We start from the raw sequence: 16,410 nt of genomic DNA, 5'->3' as shown, positions 1-16,410 counted from the left end.
GTAAGTGCAAAAAGAGACAGGTTTTCTTCTGTAAAAGCAAAGCTGAATATTTATAGCATTCTTAATATAGGACAATCAACTTAAAACATTTCAGATGAATTCAATGTGGGTATAACAACTTTCAAAATTTGGGGGGAAGCCATAAAACCCAGAATGATTCTGCCCTGGGATTTCTTTGCAAGTGTCTTTATGTTCTTGGTCTAACTGCAGTTAAGTCAAGCCTATGGGTGAGGTTTCTGTGAGTTAGATGACTTGCAATTCCAATTAGTTCACCCATAGTCAAAGGCCTTGACCATATGTCAAAAGATTGACAAAGGAATACAGGTTTAATTTTTTTTTTACTTTTTAAAAAAAGTTTAAGAATTGGGTATATCACTTTTTGAGTTCTCATATAAAAGTAATGTACTTTGTAGTACAAAGGATAAAGGTACTTCTGTTTACTGTTTATTTTACTATTGTGTGCATAAACGTACGTGCGTGCATAGTCATCTATTAATTCCTATGTCCTTCAAGCACAAATGAATTAGCACCTTACGGTTTTATATGCTGACTTGGAATGTTCAAGATAAGTTCAGCTACAATTTAAGTTCAGCTACAATTGATTCATATCCTTCTGTAAATGTTGGGGGCTTCTGTTCTTTATGAGCAGGGAACTAACATGATTGGAACTGGCCTTCATAAGGATGATGACTGGCAACAATGGAAAAAAAGTATTGAGGGCAGGGAAGTCAGTAGTCAGTACTCAGGGCACAGAGATGACATGGATTTGGGCTATCTAGCATTATATTTGACTAGATGCTAAATCATGAACTTTTAAATTATGCATAATTAAGTACCCACTGAAAATACAGCGTGTAAAAGAATGAATATTGTTTGGTGTGAGAGAGGTGTAAGGTAACTGACAGGAGAAAGGTGTGAGAAAACAGCAGAGTTGTCATAAATTTCCTATAGATTCAACAGACTTTAACACTACAGCCACTTAAAAGTTAGGGCAAATTACTCTATCATGTTCTTTATTGTACAACCAGAACCCATTTTTTTTTTTTTATAATGAATACATTTCCTTTTCTTTTGTGATTGACCAGGAGACTTAATAAGACCTGAAAGAGATACCCTGCATAAAATATCCAGAATATAAATTGAAAACATTTTCCCTTTTTACTTTCTTAATCGTTTGAGAGTATTTAGAGATATGAGATAGGTATCTTTCTGCCAAATGAATCCTTATTTGCAAATTTTTGTACTGCCTGTAACAAATATTACTTGGTACAAATATTACCGGATTTCAATGTCATCTTCTAGTCAAGATAACTAATAAAAGATGGATTGTTTTCAAACGAGCTGTCAGAACTTATTTTATTGGAAGTTCAAAGAAGGCTTGGTTTTGACTTTAATGGGAATAGTTGTGACCTGCTCGAACAATGGCATTCATATAAAGAAAATGAGCAGGCGTATACGTAGATAGTTCAATGATAAAATCTTTACAACTTTAGCTTTTGCTCTTTGCTGTTAAATCTCTCTGCTCCTTTATATCCCACTGAGAGATTCCAGAAGGGATAATAAAGAAAACCTGCCAGTTTTCTAAGAAGGTTGAATATAATGCAATCAAGAGTCTATCATTCAAAGCAAATAATTAAATTTTTGTTCTATTCACAGCCTTTTGTATTTCTGTACTCTGCTTCTGAACAATTCCCTTATATGCTTGTGGGAGAGTTTAAAGTTTTCAGCTGTGAAACTGATTAAATTGTATGGAATCTACATTCTGAATTTCCAAGTTTAATATATGCTATAAAGTTTAGGACTGTTAAGAAGCACGAATGAGTAAAATTATTCATGTCACTGGAAACAGAAAACTTATTTAAATATTGGAGTTTTTAATATAATTCCAAGGAAGGAGTAAATGTATCCTAATTTAGGTTCAGCCAATTTGGTTTTCTGTGGTTTACCCTAAAGCAAGCCAATTTTCAGTGAACTAAAACAAATGATGAGAGTATTTATATTCTTAAATCATTTGACGTAACATGAACTTTTTTCTTGATCTAGGCAATTTGATTTAAGTTGCAAAGAAATATTCTTAATTTTTCTAAAAGGTAATTAGGCTACATAAATTCTCAGGTTGTTGAGTTGTTGTTAATTGTGTGGGTGTAAAGGCATGTGCTTGAGAAGTGTGACAGTTTCAAACACATTTTAGATAAAAGTAAAAATACAGATGATTCATTCTTCTGGATTTCAGGGTCCATCCATAGTCCTAAACCTAATATGATCAAAACCACAAAGGCAGAAGTAATGCTAGGGCTTTGCAGCAAAGCAGACTGGCTTCAACACTCGTGTTGGTTGCCCCCAGCTGTATAACCTTAGGCATGTACCTTGCATTCTCAACCCCAAGTTTCTTCATCTATAAAATGAGGATGATGAGTACCACCTTCATAGCATTGCTATGAATACAAACAAAGCAGTGCATGTAAAATGCACGGTGTCTGCCACATAGTGTCAGCTTGGCTAAAGGTATTATTAAGGTGATTATTATTAAATACAACATAGAAAATCTCTCTCTCTCTGTCTCCCCCCATATATATATACACACACACACATATATACATATACACACACACACACATACACACACACACACACACACACACACACATATGTATATATATTTGAGATGGAGTCTCGCTCTGTCACCCAGGCCGGAGTGCAGTGGTGTGATCTCGGCTCACTGCAACCTCTGCCTCCCGGGTTCAAGTGATTCTCCCGCCTCAACCTCCCGAGTAGCTGTGATTACAGATGAGTACCACCATGCTAGGCTACTTTTCATATTTTTAGTGGAGACGGGGTTTTGCCATATTGGCCAGGTTTGTTTCGAACTACTGACCTCAGGTGATCCACCTGCCTCGGCTGCCCAAAGTGCTGGGATTACAGGCATGAGTCACCATGCCCAGCCAAATTATATTCAAATACAACATGTGCATTAAATTAAAAAATTACATCACTACTTAGGTTTGTAATTTAGTCATTTTTCTCCATTTCTCTCCCTTTTTTTCTCTTTTTCTTCTATTGTTCAAAATCTGATTTTTTTTCTTCTAAATCACCTTCCACTTCCAAGGGTCCAGGATGCTCACCAGCACTTCATTTTCGGCCACAGCTCTCTCAGATGCGTTTTGGAGTGGGGGCAGGCAGCCGTATCCAGAGCTGGGTGTCATATGCCTTTGGGGATCCATGATGACTCCCCAAGGGGCTCAGAGGCACATGGACAATTTTGAGAGAATCAGTGTCCAGAAGTTCACCTTTCATATGGATCATACATTGAAACTTTCTAAAGTTTGATTTTGCTGAAAAGATACCTCTTAAGCAGGTTGTTCTCTCCCATTCTTTTTATACATCCTTCTGCTCTTCAAAAGAAAGACCCAGCTTTTGCTAGCTCTGATATTATAATGATGGTTACTCAAAGGTAAAAAAAATTTGCAAAAAAAAAAAAAAAAAAAGAGAGAGAAAGAAACAGACAAATTTAACTGTGTTGTTCTTTAGAGCAAGTGAAGGATGCTAATCACTAGGTAGCAAATCCTTCACAATTCAGCTTGTTTTCAGTTCTTTGTTTTTAACAAGATTGAATATTTCATGATAAACCACTATGTAATTTTTAACATACACCTTGGAGGGAGTTGAAAGAACTGAGCCACGTTGCTATAACTAAACCCTTCCATCCACATCTGTGTATTTATGTGAACAAATTTTCTTCATGCTTATATTTAAAATAATATTAATACTGATGTTGAACCCTTCTTGTTCTAGCATTAAGTGACATTCTTTTAATGGATATATGAATTAATCGAATAAAACGAAACGGGCTAGGCACGGTTGCTCACTCCTGTAATCCCAGCACTTTGGGAGGCCGAGGCAGGCGGATTACGAGGTCAGGAGTTCGAGAACAGCCTGGCCAACACAGTGAAACCTGTCTCTACTAAAAATACAAAAATTAGCTGAGCATGGTGGTGCATGCCTGTAATCCCAGCTACTAAGGAGGCTGAGGCAGGAGAATCGCTTGAACCAGGGAGTCAGAGGTTGCAGTGAGCTGAGATCGCGCCACTGCACTCCAGCCTGGCTACAGAGCAAGACTCTGTCTCAAAAAAAAAAAAAAAAAAAAAAAAAAAGAAAGAAAGAAAGAAAAAAGAAAAAAACCACATATCTATCTGGGAGATTGCATTAGGTCGTTCCTGTGTTGCTATAAGTACCTGAGACTGTGTGGTTTATAAAGAAAAGACATTTAATTGGCTAACTGTCCTGCAGGTTGTATAGGAAGTATGGTGCAGGCATCTGCTCAGCTTCTGGAGAGGCCACGAGTAGCTTTTACTGATAAGAGAAGGCAAAGGAGGACCAGGCATCTCACATGGTGGGAACAATAGCAAGAGGCGTTGGCAGGGAGGCACCACACTTAACAACTAGATCTCCTGAAAACTCATTCACAATGGCAAGAACAGCACCAAGCCATGAGGGATCCGCCCCCATGACCCAAACACTTCTCAACAGGCCCCATCTGCAACACTGAGGATTACAATTCAACATGATATTTGGTGGGAACCTATATTCAGACAAATCAGAGCTGCATTTCCAATACAATTTTACTTTTTGTTCTAGAAATTATTTAATATGATTTGTAATGTATTTCTCCTGTTCTGACTAATTATGTATGACCAATAATTTTAACTATTTGGAAGAACTTTTTTTGTTTGTTTTAACTTAGAGCCATATGGTTGCTGAAATTCTAAAGTTTAAATTTATAAACTTTTTTTTCTATTGAGAATTATAGGACAATCAAGAAATATATTTTTTCTTTTCTTTTCTTTTTTTTTTTTTTTTGAGATGGAGTCTCGCTTTTGCCCAGGCTGGAGTGCAGTGACACAATCTTGACTCACTGCAGCCTCCGCCTCCTGGGTTCAAGTGATCCTCCTGCCTTAGTAGAGACGGGGTTTCATCATGTTCGTTGGGCTAGTCTTGAAGTCCTGACCTTGTGATCCGCCCACCTCGGCCTCCCAAAGTGCTGGGATTACAGGAGTGAGCCACCATGTCCAGTCCCAAAGATTTTCATATATAAAAATATTAGGATGAAATTCTGAGGTATTTGGCTTACTTCAGATTCATTTTAAGAGTTCTGGCCAGGCATTATTGACATTTGAAGGCAACCCAAACGTGCATCAGTAGATGAAGGGATAAACAAAATGTAGTATATGCCTACAACAAATATTATCCAGCCTTAAAAAGGAAGGAAATTGTGATACATGCTACAACATGAATGACCCTTGACAATACTTGCTAAGTGAAATAATCTAGTCATGAAGACATTGGATTATTCCACTTATATGAGGTATCTAGAGTAGTCAAATGCATAAAAACAGAACGTAGAATGTGGTTGCCGGGGTCTGGGAGGAGGGGGAAATGGGGACATGTTTACTGGGTATATAATTTCAGTTGTGCAAAAAGTTCTAGAGATTGGTTGCACAATAGTGTAAAAATACTTAAAGCTACTAAAGTGTACACTTAGAAAGGATTATGATACATTGCACGTTACAGGTATATGACTACAATTCAAACTTTTAAAAATAACTTTGCAGTCTTCACAGCTGCATTTTCTCCAATTATCGTTTATCCACTTGCTAATTTTATAACAACAAAGCCCCTAAAAGCAATTATTTCAAGGTAGAAATTTTGTAAAAGAAAATGAAACAAAAAATAACCCCTCCATTACTCTATTCCTCAGTTCCAACAAATAGTGGAAATATTTTCTATTTTCATGCCACCTACTTTTAGTCTCTGTTTTATTCTTGAACACCTTTCTATCCTTGAATTTTTTAGGACGCAAAATATCAACAGCAAGCTTGAATACTAGTAAGAATGAGCTATGAACACGGGTGTGTAAATATGTCTTTGAGACCCTGCTTTCAATTATGCTGACTGTATACCCGGAAGTGGAATTGCTGGATTGTATGGTAGTTCTATTTGTAATTTCTTGAGGAACCACCAAATTGCTACTCAAGTGGCTGCACCATGTTACTTTTCCACCATCAAAGCACAGGGATTCCAGTCTCTTAATATCCTCACCAATGATTATTTTCTGTTTTGTTTTTGTTAGTCACTATCCTAATGGGTGTGAGGCAATATCTCACTGTGGTTCTCATTTGCATTTCCCTAGTGATTAGTGATATTGAGAATCTTTTTAATATGACGTTGGTGCAAAATGACCTTAAGTACCAATATTCCTTCATCTGACTTTTGTACCAATATTCTTTAATCTGAGAAGATGAAAAGTTCTTTCATACCTAGTAACATTGAGAGAAGCCCTGGTATACTTTAGTAAGGTATAATGCTGTTAAACATGACATTCTGCTATGGTTTCTCATTCAAGAACAGTACTTTGAAAAACCCTAATACTGGCAAATCTTTCATCCTCCATTCTAACTCATAGATTAAATTTTCTCATCTCCAAAATTCTCTCAAACAGCTATAAGCTTCTGTTCTTCAAAGGTTTTATTACAAGACACCAGAAAAATTTATATTCTCCTTCTCTCATGAGATGCAGCAAGAGATAAAAGCATGCTGTCCTGAGGAAAGTGATGTTACCCAGAAACTACAGTAAACTGTTTCTCTTATCAAGGTATCTGTGGTTTCTGTAACATCATAGGTTTGTTTATTCAACAGTATTTACTGAATACCTACTTAGCATTAAGCACTGGAATCCAGAAGATAAAATGGGACAGTTCCTGAACACCGCCCTCCAAAAAAAAAAAAAACAAACCTCACAGTCTAGCAGAAAGAGCAGACAAGAAGGTCGGCAAGTTTAACACGGAACAAATGACATGTGTTGACATTGAGATCAATTCAGCCAAGCAAGGTCTTATGGGAGGATGGAGAGAAATAATGAGGCAGAACCCAGAACATAACATGGGAGGAGTTGTAAAATATGTGGTGGAATGAAGTGGATACCAAGGACACCTTGGAAAAAGATATCAGACATGATCGAAGTTTTTCTATATGCTTTTAAGTGCATTCTGTTGCTCTTATCCTTCCATTTTTAATTAATTGAAAATTTTAGTCCACCCACTTGTATCTTAATAAGTTTATTGAATGGATCAATGTTGTAAAAATGTAAATATCTTACTAGTTATTGCTTGAATTTTACACAGGTACAAACAAATGATGGTGTGTTAGCTGACTGGTTTTACGACTGTGATCTTACAAGGTCATTTTCTATATAATTTATTTTGCACTAAAAGTTACACTGAAGGAAGAAAATTTACAGTTTATAAAATAGTTTCATGTCATGTTAAAGGTTACAAGATGTTCTTTTATTCATATTTATTTTATTGCCAATGTACCGATTTCCTTGCGAACTTACATTCTCACATTTATTTAATTCAAAAACGTTGATTGGAAGTGTTGATATGGAGAGGAAGAAGTCTTCTTAATATTTAAGTTCATGGCTTGACTGTTTTAAATTAGCAGCGAAGGTGAAGGTGCTCCTTCAGGTATTTGTGCGTTAAGAAAGTGCCTGAGTGAAATTGTTCAGGTTCCGGTGGCATTTGAATGGAATTAACATCAAATAATTTCAGATTTGACATTGTCTCATGAGATCATTGGGCATAGTTCTGTCATTCTGCACTGAGACTCACAAAACTCATGTAATTTGACCAAGGAAATACAATTAGAGTAACAAATTGCAATGTAACTGGACACTCAAAAAAGTGGTTCACTTAGTCTAACTGAGTTAGTTACAACAATCGATAAAAGTTGTGCTTTCTTTGGGAGACTTTGAAAGTTTATGATTTTTAAAAAATTCATATTAAGCGTTCACATGAGTCTACTTTCATTTCTGGCATATGTAGTTTGCTTGCCACCATACTGAATGAATGTGAAATAAGGAATCTCGCTCATCTGGATTTTTTTTTTTTTTTTTGAGACAGAGTCTTGCTCTGTCACCCAGGCTGCAGTGCATTGGCGTGGTCTCGGCTCACTACAGCCTCTGCCTCCTGGGTTCAAGTGATTCTCCTGCCTCAGCCTCCTGAGTAGCTGAGATTACAGGTGTGTGCCACCATTCCTGGTTAATTTTTGTATTTTTGGTAGAGATAGGGTTTCATCATGTTGGCCAGGCTGGTCTTGAACTCCTGACCTCAGGTGATCTGCCCACCTCAGCCTCCCAAAGTGCTGGGATTATAGGCGTGAGCCACCATGCCCAGTTGTCTTGTTTTAATTAATAAAAAATAAAAGGAACTGACATGTACTGAATACAGATGTGCTGGGTGGTGGAATTCCTTATGTACATTCTCTCATTTAATCTCAGCGATACCTCTATAAAGTAGGCACTGTTATTGATCCCACAAAGTCTCACAACTTTGGCACAAAACCAAAGTTGAACCTAGACCTTTATACCTCTAGAGTCTATAGAGGTAATACCTATGTGCTATGCAACTTGTCCCCCAAAGCACAGAACACAGGGCTTTCTAAAGGCTGCAGTTCTCTCTAAAAGTTGAATTGAATGGCATCCCATATTTAAATGCTCATTGTTACATTAAGAAATTAAGAAATAATCATTTTCGTTTTAGAGAAATAAGTGCAACCCTAAGACATTAATTTGCTAATTATTCTTCCTCATGGAGATATAATCTTATAATTAATCTTATTTATCTCGTATGCTACATAGACATTTCCAACTTTCATATATTATTAACCTTAACCTCTATGATATTCAGGTAACATTAAAATAGGAAAATGCAACAATGTCATAAATACACCTTTCTACATAATGTGGTGAAATGAGTGAAATATGATGAGTTACTTTTACTTGGAAAAACATAATGTTACTCTGCTTTGATTCAAGGGTGTTAACATTTTTAGTGTTAGCAATAATTTGTTTTCTTTTAATCATACAATTATTACATTTATTTTCCTTAGTAAAATGGAAAAACATCCCAATTGCCAAATACTAATGACACATTCTTAGGGTCTCGATGTGTAATCTTATTAGGTTTCTGTTTTCAGCTGGAAAAGTTTATGAAGCCAGTATTTGTTTATCTTGGGGGAATTTTGCTTGTGCATTGAGAAGACACATTTGCCATTTTCCACAGGCAATCCAGGCCAATATTTGTCCTTCTTTATCATAGCAACAAAAGTTTTTCACTTTGCAATCCTGTGTAGTCTGGATAGATTTAGTCTGTTTTTCCAAAAAACATTAATAGAATACCTGCTGCATGTTTTTTCAAAAAATATTTTTTGTTCTTCATCTTTAAAAGAGTATGTTTATCCAGAGAAAGTTTATGAATCAATATGAGACTTGTTTCATATTTTTAAAAAATATCCACTTGAACTTTGATATGAAGCATCAAGAGGTAGTTTTGTTTTTATCACTTTAATATTTAAGCAAATAAAAACAGCTATTTGTGATACTAACAATTGTGTTTTTAAGATGACACAGTTGAGCTTCATTCCCCCTTTTTTGTAATACCTCCGTATACTCTCTATCCACATGAAATAATTAAGAATTAAAACATCAACAGGACACTGGGATTCTCTCAAAATCTTCTCTGGTTGGCTAGATCTTGCACAGAATAATGGCATGAGGAAGAAGCAACTTTGATACATTTATTTTTGTTCTAATACACCCCCAAAATTGATAATAATACAAAACTAACATTTGAATTTCATACTTTAACATGACTTTCGAATACATTTTCTTCTAATTTGGCTTCACATCTCTCTGGTTGGTAGATATTAATCCTAATTTAAAGAGAAGGACACAAAGATTCGGAGGAGTGAGTGGCAAGCCCAGCTCACCTAGTGAGTAGAGTTACAAATGAAACTTCAGAGTTCTGATGACAAGACTTGCATTTTCCATGATTAGATGCTGTGAAATGAGGAAAATAAAATGGAGTAAGCACTTCTAAAGAAATTTAAATTATAATATATTTAAACCTTTCTCTCTCAATATACTTGTATCTCAGATTACCAAACTTACTGATTAAGGGTTTTTTTTGGGGCATGACAAGTAGAGATAACCTAGAACAATTCTTCAAATTGGTCACCTTGAAAATGATAGACAAACTGAGGCTGTTGTTTTAACACGTGAATCCTTTACTTTGTTCACAGCTGCAAACATTTTTTGAGACATTCCTGAGAGCCAGTTCACCTCATCAGGCTTTTGATATTATGAAGGAAGCAATTGGCAAACTCCTGCTAGCGGCTGAAGTATTCAGTGAAACATCTACTTTGGGACCAAAGACCTTCCACAGGTAAAAACAAATTTAATTTAAAAAAGGAAAATAAAGAAAGAAACCTATCTTTTAAAAATTGTTGGTGGAAATATATCTTAATTATCATAAGTAGGTGGTACTTGGAAAATTTTATGTCAATACACAAATATGATCTTCTAAACATATGTGGCCATATTTATAGATCCTCAAACTTTAGAACATGTAACAGACTCAGTAGTATCTAAATAGTGGTAACAAGAAGTAAAGTACACATTTTAAAAGTTAAACTTTTAATTGCAGCCCTCTTTTCAAGCGCAACTATTTTTATCATAGATGCCTGGCATTGACTAGGTATAATCTTACTTATACGTAATAAATTTCATTCTCAAATATCCCACTGATTTCATAATGCAGAGCAGAAAATGAAGAACTTCATTAAGAAAATACAATAACTCCTATTCCCATATCTGTTTACTTGAATATAACTTATTACCTTTCTTCTAATGAAATGTTAAATCTAGTATGTCAAAAAGTGGGGGAAGCACATCAGTTTCAACCTTATCATAACTTATACATGAATAAGTGCCTAGCATGTAGGAGTAGGAGGGTTTTCTTCTTCATATTTAGGTTTCCATGGATTAACTTTATTGCATAGTTTAATGTGTCATGAAGATTTAGGTATATTTTTATTTTCTGTAAGAAATAAAATGGAATCCAAATCCAAAAATTCATCACATGTAATTTTACATTATCCAAGCCACTGCTCTTTTTAATTAGTAGACATTGAAATTTAACTATAGTAAATATTAATGTGACACCAAATGAGAGTAAATGTAGCAAGAGGATATGGTTGTTTTTATTATTTTACTTTAAGTTCTGGAATACATGTGCAGAACGTGCAGGTTTGTCACATAGGTATACATATGACATGGTGATTTGCTGCACCCATCAATCCATCATCTAGGTTTTAAGCCCTGCATACATTAGGTATTTGTCCTAATGCTCTCCCTCCCCTTGCCCCCCTTCCCCCAACAGGCCCCGGTGCATGATGTTCCCCTCCCTATGTCTATGTGTTCTCATTGTTCAATTCCCACTTATGAGTGAGAACATGTGATGTTTGTTTTTCTGTTCCTGGGTTAGTTTGCTGAGAATGATGGTTTCCAGCTTCATACATGTCCCTGCAAAGGACTTGAACTCATTCCTTTTTATGACTGCATAGTATTCCATGGTGTGTATGTGCCACGTTTTCTTTATCCAGTCTATCATTGATGGGCATTTGGGTTGGTTCCAAGTTTTTGCTATTATAAATAGTGCTGTAATAAACATACGTGTGCATATGTCTTTACTTTTATGGTACCTTTTGTTTTCATTTTAGATGCAGATTCTGCTTTCAACTTCTAACTTTTGATATTGGTTATGGCAGTTTCATGCACCCTGTAGTGCTCCAGGTCAGTATGCCAAAGGCCTCATGAGTGACGTGAGCTTCTACCTTGTGGTGAAAGATCAGTGTGTGTGTTGTTGTTGTTTTCATTCATAGTAACCAATCAAAAAATAGCAATTTGCAAAAGTACTGTAGGCTTATATTCACTGTGGTTCAGAGAATTAACTAGTATGTGGAGGATCTATGAGTCCAATCCTGTCTATGTGTCTCTGTAAAATAAACATGAAGTTTTCTATAGTTCAAGTACTATTTGTGAAATAAATATGGTATGAAGTCAAGCATGCATTAATGGAAAAAAGAAGACATGTAGATAATAGAAAGTAACAGATTATCTGGTGTATTTACATGAGGTTATGAAAAGATAACCTTTATTACATATAGATATTTCGTTTAAAATTGGTTTATATTTAATTTAAAAAACCATGGGAATTTTTGAAATTCTTTTTCTGGTATAGATATGTGTAGAGTGAAGTGTTTTTATCTATTTTGATTCTTTTCCTGTCTCTCAAATTAAATACAGTCATTCAGATCATCTCCTCCAACATATATTTTTTCCTCTAACATAGCCCTTAGAAGCAAAAAGATAAAAAATAATTTATTAAATTAGTCTAAGAAAGTTGTACGTTGGAATATGGGGTGGGAAAAAAGGAAGAAGGAGAAAATAAAATTATGTGTAACTAGAAATCAGCTTTGTATAACATTTATATGTCTTCAAACTATTATACAGGTAAACTAATTACATTATAGATGGCTCAGATGTTTGGTTAAACAGCTCCAAGATTTCTCCATAAAAATTTAAAACTTTATTAATTGACGCTTTTAAATAGTCATTGTTTCATTATTTTGCATGCATACCTAATAGTTTGTATTATGCTTTTTAAAATTGTTCAGAAAAAAGTTATGTATTATCTTCCATGAAAGCATATTCTTCAACTATAAAGGGTATCAAGATAAACTAATGTGACTTTATAATATGTTAATTTTCTTATACTGTACATTAAATAATTATGTCTTTAAATTGTATCTTTAAAAAAACAAACATTACTCACATTTATAAAACTGTTGACCTCCAAAAAGACCACTAGATGTCAGTTCTGATCTATAATCCTACAGGAAGTAAATCATGTCTTAGAAATCATTCCATTGCCTTAAAAGTAAATTGATGAAAAATATTTGCTGTGCTTTTTGTTCTTTCAAAGGTACACGAGCATCTAAATTTTCAAGATAATGATAATATGGATTTTGAGGACCAAAATACAGAAGAATTCCTTTTAAATGATACTTTCAATTTTCTCTTCCCTAATGAATCATCGCTTTCCATATTTTCTGAGATATTTCAGAGACTTTATAGATCAGATGTATTGAAGGTAAGTGCATATTTGCGTGCTGATAAATATTTTTTCAAGTCATTCCTTAGAAGGTGTCTTTCTCTTTATTGTGCAATTCAGCAACTTGATCATTCACTTGAAATTAATTGGTATCTATTATATTGCACTTTAATTTTTTCTGACCTCTGGACTAAGATTATTTTTATGTCAGCTAACTAGTCAAGTGACTGATTATCATAAAATTATAGGTTGAAAATTAAGTAAAGTATTCATAATTTCTTATTTTTTCTTTTTCTTTTTCTTTCTTTTTTTTTTTTTTGACAGAGTCTCACTCTGCCACCCAGGCTGGAGTGCAGTGGCATGATCTCGGCTCACTGCAACCTCTGCCTCCCGGGTTCAAGCGATTCTCTTGCCTCAGCCTCCCAAGTAGCTGGGACTGCAGGCATGCACCACCACACCTGGTTAATTTTTGCATTTTTAGTAGAAACGGGGTTTCACCATATTGGCCAGGCTGGTCTTGAACTCCTGACCTCGTGATCCGCCTGCCTCGGCCTCCCAAAGTGCTGGGATTACAAAACATTTGTGGATATTGTGAATAATATATATTGTATACTCTAGAATATTTTTTTAGTTTTTAATTTTTTCTTTCATCTTTTAAGTTCAGAGAGTACATGTGCAGGTTCGTTGCATGTATTATAGAATAAAAGAAATGTTAGAACTCTTTGGAGGTAGTTTAAAATAGCAGTGAGTGCTCCAGATTGATGTCAGAGGATTTGAGTTATAATACTAATTTTTTTAAGCATTCACATCTATTGTCATGTTTGGGCAAATGCCAATGAATAGGGCATAGAACTTCAAAATAACATTGATTGATTTTTATAACACGTTAGCGTCTCCCCAATCTCACTACCAAAGCATCATTGAGCTATTTTATCCAGGTCCTCCCTGTCAAATACGAAGCTTTCTTATATTCAGACACCACTGTGACAAGTTGAAGTTGCTTATTATTTAACATTAATTAGCTCGGTTGTTCATATAACTCAAAATTTGTTTGGTTTATGAAATGGGAGGTAATTGGGTTGAACATGGTTTGACTTTTTAGCAATTGCTTAAGTTTTTTCCCCCTACCAATACAGGGTGAAAACTATCAAAAGGAACTAAATCAGTGTCTATCCTTAGAAGAAATTAACTCAATTATGACTTTCATAAAGGAACTTGGAAGTCTGGGACAATTCCAACTGGTAAAGCAAAAGTGACATTTGATTCTTTCTTGGTGACTGAGATTAGAGTAAATCACTGTAAGCTACCTGATTTTGACATCAAACTAGATGAAGTATTTGTCTAAGAAATAGAAATCTTTATAAGCGACTTTGCTCTTTTCAGAGATCTAAGTAGCAAAATTAGCAAGATTTATATGCATTACTTCAAGAGTTTGCAAACAATATGTGACTTATTAAAGGTAAAATAATATGGAATTAGCAACTGCCAGAATTTGACAGTTCTCAAGGGGAAAATGTCAACATTTTTCTAGAGAAGTTTTACTTTTAGCTTCAGAACATTTACATGCAACCGAAAGTTATTTCTGCTTATTATATCCTTGTTATTTCTGCTTATTATTTCTGCTTATTATACCCTGTTTGTTTTTGTAAAATCATATAGAGTTGAAAATAATATTTTAGAAAACTGTTTAAACCTTAATTTCTTATAACTCTACATCAAACTTCAAAGAAAGAAAATGTAAATAATTATAACTTTAACTGGTGTATATCTTTTTAAAAAGGCATTCATTTTATCTTCTATGTATTTTGTTAATTCCTTGGTCAATATCAAAGGATAATTTATTGCATATGAAATGCGTATTCAATACTTGTTTTCTTTCCAGTTCTGATACTTATATAGACTAAAATGAATTTGTATTTTTCCACCTAAGATTTGTTCATATGAAATATCTTTTTGAAATAGCATTCTTAATCATTAATAATTTATTATTACCCTGATGTTTCACTCAAGTATTTATCTTACTTGTAAAAACTATATGATATATATATGTATATACATACATACACTACTTGTATGAGTTTAATCAACTTACTAAGTTAATTAATGAGTGTTTGATACTCCTTTTTCTAATTTAGTCCCAAATTTTGGAGAATTCAAAGTAAGCTAATTTCCCCAAAGATAATTGAGTTGACACAATATCATTTTAACTATTTGAAACTTATAAGTATTATATTCACAACAGTTTGACTTAATACTATAAAAAGATAATAAAAGGGACCTGGCTTCACTCTTCAAGAATTTGTAACTTTGGATACTGATAATATGGAGAACATTTCTCACCATAACTTGAGGAAGAACTAAATAATTACGTTGCAAGAGAAAGAGAAAATTCCAATTTCCTGGTTCTCACAGTAGAAAGGAGATAACCACAGATTTTTCTTTGTGGGGGAAAGAGGGGGAGATTAATATTTCTCACTCTGACATAATTCATTTGTAACCCAAGAGGCTCTCTCATTCTTCCTGCTGCCTAACTCTGTTATTCAGGTGTCTTCAGGCATCTGTAACAGGAAAGAGAAATCCACTTATATTCAATGAAAAGAAAAAAAAAAACTCATCCCATTTGGAGTTATGATCATCAACAAAATTAATTTCTTATAAAAAGTGGCATTTACATCAACAACTTCACAGAAATCTAATTTATAGTACTGACCAATGGATTTTTAGCAAATATCTGATTTTTAAATAAATGACTAAGTATAAAGCTGTTCATAGAAATACTACATTATAATTTGTTTTCCATAACTTATGCTGATATTTTGTGTTCTCAGCTCTTCCCATCTACTACTCCTGGGATTCAGTCACTGATGCGTGAATTTTATGATATGGCAAATCCTGTGGGAAATCCTGGCTCAGTCGCGACCCAATACTGGTCTCTTTTAAATGTATTTGAACAATTTCAGTTCATGAATAAAAAGACACAGCCACATCCACTGGAATGGTAAGATAACCACAAATTTGAATTGTACAGTCCAAAAAATCTCTAGTATACAGATTGATTTCAAAAGGCTTTGCTTACGTTAAAGCAGGCAGCAACAACAAAAAAGTGTGTCCAAATTTCCATGCTCTAGAAAACAAATGTCTTCAGACATTGAAACCATAATGATTCTAGTGGTCTTCAAACACTTTAATAAAAATGTATCCAACAGTTTTTTAAACCAACAAGACTTGACTCCACTATAATGTTTACAATTGAAAGTTTCAATCTAGTTTCCTTCTGTGATATATATTCTTGAATTGTGAGGGTATTAGACAGAAATAATTAGGTGAGATTTGTTTTATGAACCATCAGTCAGAGTGGCAGCTTGAGAGAGTAAGATTATGTATTTAGAGAGTTTTTGAGGTG

The 16,410-nt window shown here is 34.4% G+C and overlaps 1 protein-coding gene across 4 annotated transcripts in view; it reads left to right on the top strand.

The window, feature by feature from the left end:
- Window positions 1–16,410, top strand: part of CPED1 (cadherin like and PC-esterase domain containing 1) — a 324,581-nt gene that overhangs the window by 128,945 nt on the left and 179,226 nt on the right. For all 4 annotated transcript variants that reach the window (XM_010382302.2, XM_030933056.1, XM_030933055.1 and 1 more), the window contains exons 8-12: window positions 10,135–10,277; window positions 11,614–11,686; window positions 12,879–13,046; window positions 14,144–14,248; window positions 15,836–16,005. In XM_010382302.2, the coding sequence (XP_010380604.1) occupies window positions 10,135–10,277; window positions 11,614–11,686; window positions 12,879–13,046; window positions 14,144–14,248; window positions 15,836–16,005 (659 nt within the window). The remainder of the gene's footprint in view (window positions 1–10,134; window positions 10,278–11,613; window positions 11,687–12,878; window positions 13,047–14,143; window positions 14,249–15,835; window positions 16,006–16,410) is intronic.

Source organism: Rhinopithecus roxellana, chromosome 6, assembly GCF_007565055.1.
Source record: "Rhinopithecus roxellana isolate Shanxi Qingling chromosome 6, ASM756505v1, whole genome shotgun sequence".
In the NCBI taxonomy this organism is placed as follows: Eukaryota; Metazoa; Chordata; class Mammalia; order Primates; family Cercopithecidae; genus Rhinopithecus; species Rhinopithecus roxellana.
Note: the sequence above shows the minus strand (reverse complement) of the source record. Positions and strands in the feature narration are given on the sequence as shown.